Source organism: Dryas octopetala, chromosome 9 (assembly GCF_963921425.1).
Source record: "Dryas octopetala chromosome 9, drDryOcto1.1, whole genome shotgun sequence".
Classification (NCBI taxonomy): Eukaryota; Viridiplantae; Streptophyta; class Magnoliopsida; order Rosales; family Rosaceae; genus Dryas; species Dryas octopetala.
In genome coordinates this window covers 14,525,655-14,538,836 of record NC_141374.1, presented here as the reverse complement: position 1 = coordinate 14,538,836, position 13,182 = coordinate 14,525,655, and the positions used below count along the sequence as shown (strand labels likewise).

At 34.8% G+C, this 13,182-nt stretch overlaps 3 protein-coding genes across 3 annotated transcripts; all 3 read left to right on the top strand.

Moving 5' to 3' along the window:
* The first annotated feature begins 790 nt into the window (after window positions 1-790).
* Window positions 791-1,052, top strand: LOC147274534 (uncharacterized). The gene has a single exon (XM_086256519.1). It carries the CDS (start codon window positions 791-793, stop codon window positions 998-1,000), a length of 210 nt encoding a protein of 69 aa, XP_086112645.1. The 3' UTR covers window positions 1,001-1,052.
* A 4,558-nt stretch (window positions 1,053-5,610) lies between these two features.
* On the top strand, window positions 5,611-6,213 carry LOC147274533 (DUF3339-domain containing protein). The gene has a single exon (XM_086257187.1). It carries the CDS (start codon window positions 5,822-5,824, stop codon window positions 6,029-6,031), a length of 210 nt encoding a protein of 69 aa, XP_086113313.1. The 5' UTR covers window positions 5,611-5,821; the 3' UTR covers window positions 6,032-6,213.
* Window positions 6,214-10,365: 4,152 nt separating this feature from the next.
* On the top strand, window positions 10,366-12,903 carry LOC147274532 (MADS-box protein SOC1-like). Its single transcript, XM_086228346.1, has 8 exons — window positions 10,366-10,547; window positions 10,728-10,818; window positions 11,289-11,350; window positions 11,446-11,545; window positions 12,168-12,209; window positions 12,465-12,506; window positions 12,607-12,701; window positions 12,837-12,903. The coding sequence occupies exons 1-8, from the start codon at window positions 10,366-10,368 to the stop codon at window positions 12,901-12,903; spliced, it is 681 nt and encodes a 226-aa protein (XP_086084472.1).
* Window positions 12,904-13,182: the final 279 nt, after the last annotated feature.

The following is a 13,182-nucleotide window of genomic DNA, read 5'->3' as shown; positions in this document are numbered from 1 at the left end:
AAAAGAAATGTTACTCGATTATTATGTCTCTAAAATCAAACTCACCACCCAAAGTATAAAATAAAAAGTTTATATTCAAATTCGTAAGAATGATAGCAAAACCAACTAATAAATATCTAACTCGATAAGAATTCACATGAAACCAAATCAATAGATAATTCGCATAGATAATTCGCAGTTTCGTGTTAGATTGATATTGTGTTGAAAATGGTCATTTTTATGTTGGTAAAATGTTGCCCTTCAATTATGTGAGTTGCCATCCTATGCAAAAATAAGTAAATCTTTGTCCTGTATGTGTGAAAACTTAGGATTTTTAGCATAGAATATTCAAAAAGAAAAGTAACAGCAATATAGAGGATTATATATTAAGTAGCCTTGGCAATTGAAGAGAGTATGATATAATGATGAAGATGCTAAATTCTAATAGTAAGGTCCATGCAAGGCATCCTATGGATGCATTTCTTTAGAGAAAAGAAAAGGACCATTGCGTGCAAATTTTGCCCTGATATGCAAGAACTAGTGGTGTTAAAGTCATGGATCCTCAAGGTTAATTGAAAAAATTGAACCAAATTTACAAATAAAAATCTAAAAAACTAAAGAAAAAATGACAGAGAAAAAAGAGAGAATTAATTAAAGGCATACACAATATACAAGCAACTTTAAAGCTAACTAGCATTGGGCTTAAATGGTTCCCAAGAATCCACTTTTTTCTTCAATATGTGCTTGTATAAATTAAATTGCTATTATTGTTCTATTGCATAGTACCAAATACAAGAAGCACAGAAGAAAAATGGAGGACTGGGCACCCGTTTTACTTGGGTTGTTTCTGTTCATAGTGCTCTCTCCAGGCCTTCTGTTCCAGCTACCAGGAAACACCCACCATGTTGAGTTTGGCAGCTTCACCACAAATGGCAGGGCCATTATTGTCCATACACTTATTTTCTTTGGCATCTTCACCATCCTCATATTGGCACTAGGCATCCACATCTACACTGGCTGATGTTACTACACACTTGCATTTATAGCAGTTTGGATTCAATTTTCCTTTTTCTTTTTTTGTTCCTCTCAATTTTCCTTGTCAATATTTTTGTCTTTGTTCTGTATGGTCCCCTCTCCGATCCCCACTCCATGAATTGGCTTCAAAATCTTTCTTTTACTTTGTAAATTTTGTGCCATTTTATAGCTTGGTTTATCTTTAACATTAATTTTATTGTTATCGGTTATTGATTTTGTGATATTTCTCTTTATTTTATAGATTCATTGTGACTGATTAAGTTGTTTGCTATTTTATTCGTTATTGGTTGGAAGAGCTCATCTAACCCCCTCTCAAGATACATGTCATTGTCACGCCTCAATCTGAAATTAAGAAAAAAAAATCTCGGATTAAGGAGTAAATCACACTTTAATTATAGGATTAACTCATATAACCAGAATGTGACTAAGAAAAATATATAAATAAAAATAAACTTTTTACTATTCTTGTACCGCAAACTGGATTCAAGCTTAATATACAAAATAAGTTGTACTTCTATACATTACAACACTCAGTCTCAAAAATCAAATTTAACTCCAACATGGTTCATGCCTAATCACCATAATTACTCTTGATCGAATTTGGTTCATTGGTTATCAATTGTTGCTTGTGAGTTGAATTGGAACTGAAATTATTGAAATTTATGTGTTTCCAGGTGTTTCCACCGCTGCCACCGCCAGCGCCGCCACATGGGGCGTCAGGTTGGTAGTGGATTTCATCTATCTTGGGCATGTTGGGTCCCATAAGACATTTTCCAAGTTGAATTGTGTTTTTGGGTGAGTTTTTGTGAAGTTTTAGTGGCGGGCTGCAGAGTAGAGAGTTGGAGAGAGAGAGAGTGAAGGAGTCAGGGGAGAGAGAGATGGTGGTTTGGAGCATGTATTTTAGAAGAAGAAAGATTAAGAGGGAGAAAAGAAGAAGAACTAAGGGGTGGGGTCAGTTGGGTATGGGCTTGGGGTGAAAAAGACCCATTTGCCCTAAAAAAAGGGTACATCATCTGCACATACTGAATTTTAATGACATTTAACTAAAATTGGACGGAAATGACCAACTTGGGAAATTCACTATACTAAGGGTCTGTTTGGGAGTACTTCTGCAGGAAGCACTTTTGTTAGAAATACATAAATTTTTTTTAAAAAAAAATTCAAGTGTTTTTTGTGAATGTACTCGAGAAGCGCTTACAAGTACTTTTATAATCTAAAAGCCGTTTTCTTTTTGTCAAACACAAGCAAAATTGCTTTCAAATAGTCAAATAAAAGCGCTTTTAAATACAAAACACTTTTATTTTTTTTTAGGTATAAATTCAATTTAGACACATAACTATATATGTCATTTCAACGGGGTCCATGAACTTTAAAATATTTCAAATATACACCCAATTAATTATCTAAATTGAAAAATGAACTTCCGTTCATCGATTTGTTGAGAGATCAGTTAAATGCCAGCTTGGTTTTTGTTGATGGATATTAATTGACGACATGGTGCCAACTCAGCATACCTTTCCTGCCAAATGAGCGACACATGTCCACCTGACACGGACCCACACACTCATCACCTCTTTCCCGCTCGTCGAACGCTCTCCTGACCATTTAGTCTCCCAAAAAATCACGTTTTTCCCCAAATTCAAATAGAAATCATTCACCTGTATTCGACGAGCGAGAAAAAGATGATGAGTTTGTGGGCCCGTGTCAGGGGTTAGGTGGACAGGTGTCACTATGTCGCTCATTTGGCAGAAAAAGTTTGCTGAGATGGCACCACATCGCCAAGTAATCCCGGTCAGCAAAAGTCAAATTAGCATTTAACTGATCTCTCAACGAATCAATGGACGAAAGTTCATTTTTCAATTTAGATAGTAGATCGGGTGTATATTTGAAATATTTTAAAGTTCTTGGACCCCGTTGAAATAGCATATATAGTTATGTGTCTAAATTAAATTTATGCTTTTTTCTTAAATCTTTTAAAAGCACCGTCAAACAAACCCTAAATAAACTTCTAAAAATTTACTCCATACTGATTTTTTTTTTGTCGTCATCATCACCCATTCTTTTTATTTGTATTTAACATTAATGGAACTGCAAACAGGTAGCAAGGCAGGAAAACCAAAGGTTTATGGAGACCGTGCACGCATGATCGGCTCCTATTTGTCTCCGGAGGAGGTGATTGCTCTGATGGACGCTCTAGGTAATGCTTTAAATTTTTGTTTTACGGTTTGTGAGGAAGATTATCTGGAATTTACTTGGGCTCTTCCCTGTGTTTTGAGGAAGAAAAAAATGCTGTTTTTGTTTACTGTGGGAGAATTTAATTTCATAGTCCTCTTTTTTCAATTCTTTTAATTTAATTTCACCATTTTAAATTCCAAAACTGTCCTTCCCTCACAGATCTCAACTTCTCTTCTCTCTCTCTCTCTCTCAAACAAGAAAAGCCCACCAGCTACAAACCATGAAGTGGTCTTGTATTGTAGCCTGAAATTGAACTAGGACTCAAGGTGAGGCTGCAAAATGTTTGTTTTCTTCAACTGGCCAGTTCCTAAAGATTTGACCAAAGACGAGTCAGGCACAAAAATATATCACCAGAAACTAACATTTGTGATGGCCATGAAAGGTCTCTTTTGTGCCATTAATATATACTCTAACCCAAAAAGAAAATATCTTTTTTTCCTTTCAGGTGGGCTTTTTTGTAGCACAACATCGGAATTTTGTTTGATTTGAAAATAGTAGTTTTTAAGAAATATATAAAGATTGAGTTGTTGCTCCATTTGGTTTTTTTTGGTCTGACATTTGGTTAATTGAGTGCAATTCTCAACGAAATTTTGGTCATTGTTGTAACTTGTAAGTTTCTCTCTTACAATATGGGTCTTGAGATCTTTATTTTCTTCTTTGTATCTAACAATGGAACCCCAAATAAACAGAAGAAAAAAAGAAGAAGAAAAGGCTGTTGGAGAGTCTCTGAATGAACTCCAACTGGAAGAAGAAGAAGAAGAAGATGGTTTTGAGGTTTGTAGAATTTGTTCTAAGGAAGATGAGCACTGGACTGAAGAGTGCCCGTGGCTGGATTTGGTCCCAAACGATGCAACTGTTGGGTCTGGCTATGGAGTAGTTTGTAGGGATTGTGGTGAGCTGGATGGCCACCCTGGTAGGGACTGGACAGGACGTGCTGTTGTCACCTTGTGCGGTGTTTGTCAGAATTTTGGTCACCACTGGACTAAAGACTGCCCCAAGAGGGACCCTGCCTTTCGTCTGCCAATTAGAAAGGTGATAATGGAGTGGAAAAGGACGTAGCGGAGTTCTATATATGATTAAGAGTCTGTCCTTTATTTGCAGGTTTTCATTGTCTTTTGAAGTTTTGAGTCTTCTGAGGTTTTCTACGTCACAATGTTCAATATTGTAACTTGTAAGAGTTATCATGAGTTGTCTTTCAGAATTCTCAAGTGCATTATTTGTTCAATTCTCAAATTTGTCGGTCTCAAAGTGGGTCTTATAAATGAGATTGCAAATTGCACTTGAAACCCAAACATTTGCATGTGAAAGACAGCCGAGTAGTCCACACAGCGGAAACTGGTGGTTTCGTTCGGCACTGGTCTGCTGAAACTTGTAGTTTCGTTTGTTAGTTGTTCGCCGAATAGAACATGATTGTTCGGCGGGTACCTTCCGAACGTATTCTGAATGTTCGGTGGACCAATGCCGAACCAGCTGCATTTTTTTTAAGGTGGATGTTCAAACAGAGAGAGAAATGGAAAGGGAAAGGGAGGGAAGGAGAGAGAAGCAGGAGAGAGGAGGGGAGTGTGGGGGGGGGGTGTGCTATAACAGGGAGAGAGAAGTCGATGAAAGGAGGGGAGGGCTCGGCTGGGGGCTAGGAGGGCTGGGGTGGTCGCTGGAGAGGGAAGAGAGAAGTCGGAGAGATGGGGCAAGGCACGAGGTGGGAGCAGAGAAGAGAAATGAGAGATGAAGGGTGTTGGGGAAGAGCTTTAGGTCTTTTCACAATGAGGTAAATTTGTAAAATCACTAATTAAATGATGAGGGATGTACAAATAGTAGCACTCAATTTATAACACTTGAGTATTTGATAGTAATTAGTTAAGAATGGTTGAAAGAATTTAGATGTAGGTACACGGTTTTTATCGGTGAAAAAATGGAGAACACTGAAACTCTTCTAATTAAAAAGAGCCAACCTATAAATTAGCTCTTTATTAGCATAAAAAGCAAACAAATCTTTATTTATTTATTTAGCTCAAATGATTACCGGTGGGATCAATATTAAAATTAGGTAAGTCCAGAGTTCGATTCCCTCACGTGTTAAAAAAAAAAAATCTTCATTTAATTAAAAGGATGTGCTCTTATTGATAATTTCTTGTAGGTTTAAAAAATGTTATTGCTCTTTGTTTAACGGTATGCCCGGATCCAAGATCCATATACGTGCTTGGCCCAATTGAAATGGATCTGACCGAATCCATGTCATGTTTGGATCCACCGACTCAATTTAAACCCAACCCGCTGGCCAATTACGGATCCTTCTTAAACCAAAAAAGGAAAAAAATAAAAAGAAAATAAAATTTGTGACCCTCATCCTCATCCATCCAAGAAGATCACAACCGTCGAAAGCACAGAATCCTGACACGTCTATTTGTGATTTGTCACGAGAAAACATGATATCAGCGCACTTGTCCATTCACTAATGCTATTCCCAACAAACCCTTCTCAGATCTTCCATACCCATCTCAATTTTTCTCTAACAGACCCTTTCTTTCACAGTTTCAGTACAGACTCACTCTGAGTCACTGAATCAAAGACAAAAATGGCGGATTGGGGGCCTGTGATTATAGCTGTGGTGCTGTTTGTGCTTTTAACTCCAGGGCTGCTGTTTCAGATACCAGGGAAGGGGAGGGTGGTGGAGTTTGGGAACATGCAGACAAGTGGGGCTTCAATAGTGGTACATGCCATCATCTACTTTGGTCTCATCACCATCTTCCTTATTGCCATTGGTGTTCACATCTATGCTGGCTGATCATCCTCATCTATTTGCTTTGCTTTTATGAGTTTTCAGTACTAGTGCTCTGCTACCTCTCATTTTCCTCTTTCATTTTATTTGTCTATTATAAATCTATTAGTCTTTGATAATTTGGGATTCCTGTTGTTGCTTGACCTTGAATTCTTGAATCATGAAGGCTTGTTTATTGTGTAGTTTTAGGTACACCTTTATTTCTCTTTTTTCTGTTTGTGGGTGGGTTTATAACTTTATAGGGAAAGACTCGTGTAGCTTAAACTTTAAGCATTATAGGGATTCTGGCCAAACAAAAAAAAAGAAAGCATTGTTGGGTTTAAATGGTTGGACACTTTAGAAGCATCTAGGCTCGCTAGCAAGTTCTAACAAGTTTTTTGTGGTTAAAAGCATTTTCCCAAGTTCAATTATCTCCTTTCCAATATCTTTAGATAAAACAAAAATGGATAGCTAGAAGTGTTATGCATCAAACAAGTTCTAACAAGTTTTAGTGGTTAAGAGCTTATATTGTACGAGGTCTCCAATTCGAATCTCTCAATCCCAACAATATGGGTGGGTGGGGGAAACAAAATAGAACACTTACTAGTTACTACCCACGTTGGAAGAGTTCAATTCTCCCTCTCTTTTTTTTTTTTTTTCGCCCTGAATTAAAAGAAAAATGGATAGCTATGAACTTGAATATATATCTTACTTTTGGCATAATACATTATGGGTCTGGCTCATCTGCAATGTACCATAATCTTTCAATTTTATTGGGTTAATGAGAAATGTTTACCATCTATCATTTTGAAAATGTATTGTATAAAGACAGTAAAGTGAACCTTTGGACATGTCCACAAGGACCACAAGTTCATATAAATGTTATTTTGTGCACAAAGTGAACAGAAAGAAAGCATGTTGTTGTCGGTGGCTAGATTCTCTGAGTCTTCGCCATCTGATCCTTTTTGGGCTTTTTTGTGGGCTGGAGATTTTTACAATTTTGCCCACAAGATTTTGGGTCCCCTGTATCGGTTTTCATTCACTGCTGGGCCTCGCACACTCAACAAGCTTTACTGCTCTGTGTTTTGGAAGAAAAGTTTTCATGGGATGGGATGGTTTTATGTGTGATGAGAGTCATAGATACATAAAATATATAAAAATATTTTTTGTATATAATTTGTATTAATATAAGGTTTAAATTGTTTAATTGTGTTTTTACCATTCATAGTTTTAGACTTTTAGTTGATTCTCACTCAGATATTGATTTGTTCCACTTTACCACTTATAACTATTTCTTGCATACCATTTTACATTTTTACGTTCATTCCGTTAACTAATCAGTCAATATTAGTGACAAAAATGTCCCTTCCACATTTGCATTTTTCATAGCTTAGGTGATAGAATAGACGGAAGAAAGTAAATGGGACATGAAAATAGTTGTAGGTGGTAAAGTGAGACAAATAATAAAAAGACAAATAAAAATTATGGGTGGTAAAAACATAATTAAGCTTTTTATATAATTTATATTTGTCAATTAAGGAAATGCATTTTGCAAAATGTGAACCTCATTCTTTGTTTTGTACTATGCAAAAGAAATGTACCCTTAAATTTGGGCTCAAATTGACACTTTACAAGGTGGAAAAATAAAGAGGCAAAAGAAAAGGTGGAGTAATGGGGTTACGTATTGACAATCTAGAATTACAGGTCAATACTCTGTATCCCAAATTTCGCCCTAACCTCAAAATTTATCCAACGTTGATTAATGCATGTCAATATCGATCTGTGTGGATGTTACCTAATAATACAATATGACGTCTATTTGTATATGGACCCATCCCAAAACTTTGAAACTAGTTCTTTAACTTATGCTTAGCCCAATCAATTAGAAATGCTTAAACGGAAACTTAGAAAAAAGTTAAGACCATTTTCGATGTATAACTAGAATATATAGTAAAAAGAAAAAATTATAGTTTTTGGATTCTCATTTGGTGTGTTGAAGAAGTGACAGAGAAAGGAAGTGGGAAACATGTCGGCATTTTTATCGTAAACTGATAAAGATATATGACAATTTTCATGGTGGTCTGGCTTTCGGTTTAAGTCTATGAGCGGATTAGTAGCTAGTTTAAGAGTTTTTATTCCTACATGAAATCCACTTCTCTCAACATCCTTTGATAAAATAATAACAAAAGAAAGTCTATGGGCCGAGGGTGTTGATAGTATCTCACATTGAATAAGTAATGCATTTTGTAGTGGTTTTAATGCGTTGAGCTTCTTTATTTCATTGCTAATTAGTTTTGAGCCCAACATACTACTTTATTCATACACTTATTTTGTTATGCAAAGAGTAGTAAAACCTTAACGCTTTTGGGTGTGAATGAAATCAAAAATATGAAATCTTGAATTTATAAATATTTCTAACACTGAAACAAGTAAAACATAAAATTCATTTTTACAAGAACACATGTGAGAGAAATTAAAGTTGGTACATTTCAATGACTCAATGACTATTGGATTGAATTAAAGTACTCAATGACTCTCACACTTTAATTGATGAAGTAGTAGAATGAAAAGAGGAATTCGATGTACTAGGTTAATTTGAGTCCATCTCCATCATGGCACAGGTGGACCACCATAACCATTGAGGCAAAGCTACCTCAGCTCCCATCTTAATTGACTTAACATAACATGTCTCCACTAAACACCACCAAGATAAGCCATAATTTGACGTTTTGTCACCCCATTTTCTTGTAAATCACCAACACAACTTCTTTAACCTTTCAATTCATTTTCTTTTTTAATTAAAAAAGAAAAAGGGGTTTCCTTAATTTAACCCATGTACGTCCCATCCCCTTTCACTATGATTCTTGACGTACGAAATTACTAATCAATCAAATCCACAAGCGAAACGTGTAATTCCTCAAGTTCTTAAACTGCTGATTGATATCATCATGTGTGTAATTTGTATTTATTTTCTAGCTAATAATGTGATCTGGACCATCTCTTATAAAAGAAAAATGGTAATGTAGCTACTACCAGAAACAAAAGTAGTTGCACACTCATCGTTTAACACGATAACACATGGTTACGTTGTTTGTGAAAAAGAATTTTGGTTCGAAATCCCCAACTCATTATTCTCCACTTCTTTGTTGATTTGCCTGTCCATATGTTGAACAAGCCAATGAGGCTACACATAAGGAAAATTGGAAGCTTATATATGTTATTGAATTGACTCATTTCTTAACAAACCAAGCTTTTGAAATTCGATATTATACAACACCACTTTTGTGAGTGGTGGTCGAATTGAAGTGGCTGACAAAATAACTTCTCCCCATTAATTTAGAGATCGATATGAGCAAAGATGTGACATACAGAGTCCACGCTATTTTTTTCATCATAATTGATTGACTGTATTATTAATCACGTCACATATTTTAATTTATGTGTATATTCCTTACTTTGTAAGATATGAGAAATAATTTTTTTTGTCCATAGGATGTGAAATAATTTAGCCCGTTTGGCACTGTTTTTAAAATTGTCAAAAGCGCTTTCAAATTAGTAAAAACGCTTTTGATAACGTTTGGCAAAAATAATTAAAAGTGTTTTTGAGTTATAAAAGCACTTCTTTATAAAAATTTATATGTGCTTCTTAACATAAGCGCTACTAAATAAAAGTGCTTCTAAGAAGCAGTGCCAAACGGGCCCTAATTTAATAGAATTAATTGAGACTATATCTAGCTACCACAGAATTTGGAACATTATAATTATCTTTGCATGATTAAGTGCTAAAATTGTGAATTAAGGTTAATTAAGAAACAACATGGGCACGTACTCAAGGATCCGAGGTCGCTTTTTGAACAGCTAGCGCAGCACTACCCATAGTGTACAACTACAGTTTTAACCCGCAGTCCAAGTTTGAAGAAAAAGGAATATGGATTTTGTGGAGTAGTACAATATAAAGCGCATAGAGGATTAGGTTAGAGAAATTAAAGAGATGAAGACGCAGAATATTGACGTAATTAATAAATTGAGCTAGCTATATAGCTAGGGTAGTCGTAGTAAGTAATAATTATAATGAAAGAGAATCAAGAATACAATTAAAGGCTGATAAATTTCAAGGGGATAGAATTGAGAAGTGGGGTCATGTCATTGTGTCGACAAACAAATTAAACCCAGCAGCACTGTCATCTGCGCCACACTAGCTCTAATCTAATTAATCTCCTAATTAATAATTAAGATTAACTAGCTACCTCATCATATATATACATGCATCTTCTATAACACACACACATATATATATATATATGTGTGTGTGTGTATGCAGTCTTTGATGAACAAGCTAGCAGTATCAATAATTTCAAGCAATGGGGAGGGGCAAAGTGGAGCTGAAGAGAATAGAGAACCCAACAAGCCGGCAGGTGACCTTCTCGAAACGCCGAAATGGGCTTCTGAAGAAGGCTTTTGAGCTCTCCATCCTCTGTGATGCTGAAGTTGCCCTCATCATCTTCTCTCCTTCTGGCAAGACTTACCAATTTGCAAGCCATGAGTACGTAATTAACTATGTATATAATTCATTAATTACTTACTCTTTAATCAGTCTTTTGGTCGATTATATATCACTCTCTTCAATATCCCAATTAATCTTAATTAATTTCTTTAGTTTGAACATATATAATTAATTATGTTTTGTATTAATTACTACTTTGGGTGATGTTAATGGGTGCAGCATAAACAGGACCATTGCCATGTATAGAAGTGAAGTAGGACTGCCTGAATCAATTAACCCTGCATGCTCATTAACTACCAGAACCATGGGGGTATATATAGCTAGCTTAAATTCAGGGCACAGTGATCACTGATCACTTCACCTTTTTCACATATGTACATGGTAATATTTCATACAGAGAACAAGGGGCAGCTGTAAAGGTATACATATATAGATCGACTTATATATATTAAGTTATAATTAGTTAGTCGTTATGGAGAATAATTTAGAAGTGACACATATACTGTCATTGAGATAATGATGTTTTTCCAGTGTGCTACTATGGTTATTGTAATTAGCAAGTGAAAAACAAGACAAGCATATAATCAAAATTAGATTGGAGGGCCGAAAGTACTAGTTCTATAACATTAATTTTTTTTTTGGCCAAGATTCTATAACATTAATTAACTGTGTAGTTTATTTAAATATTATATGACTGTATGACTTGTTAGTTATAATCTCTACGTGCAAGTAGTGTGCAACCATATTAAAGTACTTAATTATTTCTGCTGTATTTGACAGTTTTGGAGGAATGAAAATGAAGAGTTGAGAAGGTCAATACAGAATTTGGAAATGAAGCTCAAGTAGGTTTAATTTACAGAGCCATTATATATATATGGTTGCTTATAATTTCAGTATTAACATTATTAACTTGGTATATATTATGATTAATTTCTAGGAACGTAGCTGGAGAAGAGCTATCAACGTTGGGCATGCAAGAATTAAAACAGCTGGAGAGACAGTTAAAAACTGGGGTTGAACGCATCCGCTCTAAAATGGTAAATATACACAATTACTTGAATATAAATCATAATTAGCGAAAAACTCATCCATATTGTAATCACAGTTAATTAAGCATTAATTGCATGATTGGGTTTAAAGTATCAAGCTAGTATATATATATATTTTCGATAAACCCTAAACTTTGATCAAATACATGAACGAACCAAATATTTTCGATAAAACCGTTCATTTGTTTGATCAAAGTTAGATAGGCAAATGATTTCCGATTTGGCTAATTTTTTGCAAGGATGATCTATCAATGAAGATGATTCTTGCAAACGGCCGGTTCAGATCGACACAAAACGACTCGTGTGGGTCCCAACAAGTCATACCTCAACATAAATAAGTTGAGGTATACCTTAATAGAAGGAGGCTTTATACATATATATATATATATAGTTGTGCATATATACCTTTAATAAGTCTCTTTGTGACCTAATAGTCTAATTAGCTAGGTTCCACACTAATGTTCTCTTGGTAGACAAATATTGTCAAATTATATGAGTCTACATCACATGCACATTCAAATAAGATCGAATTACACACCGATGGTTAATTCATATTGATGATCATGCATCTAACAAATATAATAACATTTGTGATTCTTCTAATCAACAGAGACGGATCATTTCCGAGAACATCAACTTGCTGAAAAGGAAGGTATAATTACGTACCTTAATTAGCATTGCTAATTAACCTGAAAATATAGGAATGATAGAATATATATTGCTTTAATGCTTTGTGTTCTGGTCGACGTACTAATTAAGCTCATTTCAGACTGTTGATCTCAGCTTATATATATTCTAGTGTCCTTTGCCAATTTTGATTTCCTAATTAAGTTTAAAAGTTAAAAAGAATTACAATTAATTTGGAGGGAATTAAATAATTTTTCATATTCTTGTATAAAATATGCAGCATAAAGCATTGCAAGAAGAAAATACGCGTCTGCAAAAAAGAGTGAGATTTTTATGGCTATTAATTAATTACTTTGTCCAATTAATATTTTATCATTTAACATTCAATCAATTAATTAATTTTCATTTCTGTGCACTTGGAGGTTAAGATGCATGAGCTTCAAAGTGCTGATGCAAGCTCGAGAAGTTTGGGAGCTGCAAATGCATGCAATAGTAGTAATGCATTTCAAATTCACAGGTATGCAACTGATCTATTTATATATGATCCCATACTATATATATACGTACTTTGAATTAATTAAATGAGTTAAGCAAGTTCATAACAGGGTGATTTTAAATTTTAAATTATATTATAATGTTGAGCCTTCTGCAGGGTTCTTCGATCAGAATGCTGCAGCAGTTCGCCTGTAAACAACATATATATGCATCAAAATGCATGATCTCTCACCAGTCACTACTATATTTTGGAAAAGCTTATAATGATCAGTGTAGCAGCTTCAGCTAGCTTCGATCTATAGTTCTATATATTCCTGCTGTAAATTAATTTGTTATGGGAGTTAAGCATGCAACAACTATATACATGCACCAAGCTAGCTAGCTAGCTAACTTAGTTGGGTTTTTTAATAATCTTTTTTCTTTTCTCATGTATTTCGATCTTGTTTATGGAGTTTAGGGTACGTGTAAAATATATATATATTTACATATATATGTTGAGGATG

Excerpts from the sequence above, each read along its gene's own strand:
- LOC147274533 (XM_086257187.1), top strand. The coding sequence starts at position 5,822 with ATGGCGGATTGGGGGCCTGTGATTATAGCTGTGGTGCTGTTTGTGCTT.
- LOC147274534 (XM_086256519.1), top strand. The coding sequence starts at position 791 with ATGGAGGACTGGGCACCCGTTTTACTTGGGTTGTTTCTGTTCATAGTG.
- LOC147274532 (XM_086228346.1), top strand. The coding sequence starts at position 10,366 with ATGGGGAGGGGCAAAGTGGAGCTGAAGAGAATAGAGAACCCAACAAGC. Across the intron at positions 10,548-10,727 it reads TACCAATTTGCAAGCCATGA|CATAAACAGGACCATTGCCA; the intron begins GTACGTAATTAA and ends TAATGGGTGCAG. Across the intron at positions 11,351-11,445 it reads AATTTGGAAATGAAGCTCAA|GAACGTAGCTGGAGAAGAGC; the intron begins GTAGGTTTAATT and ends ATTAATTTCTAG.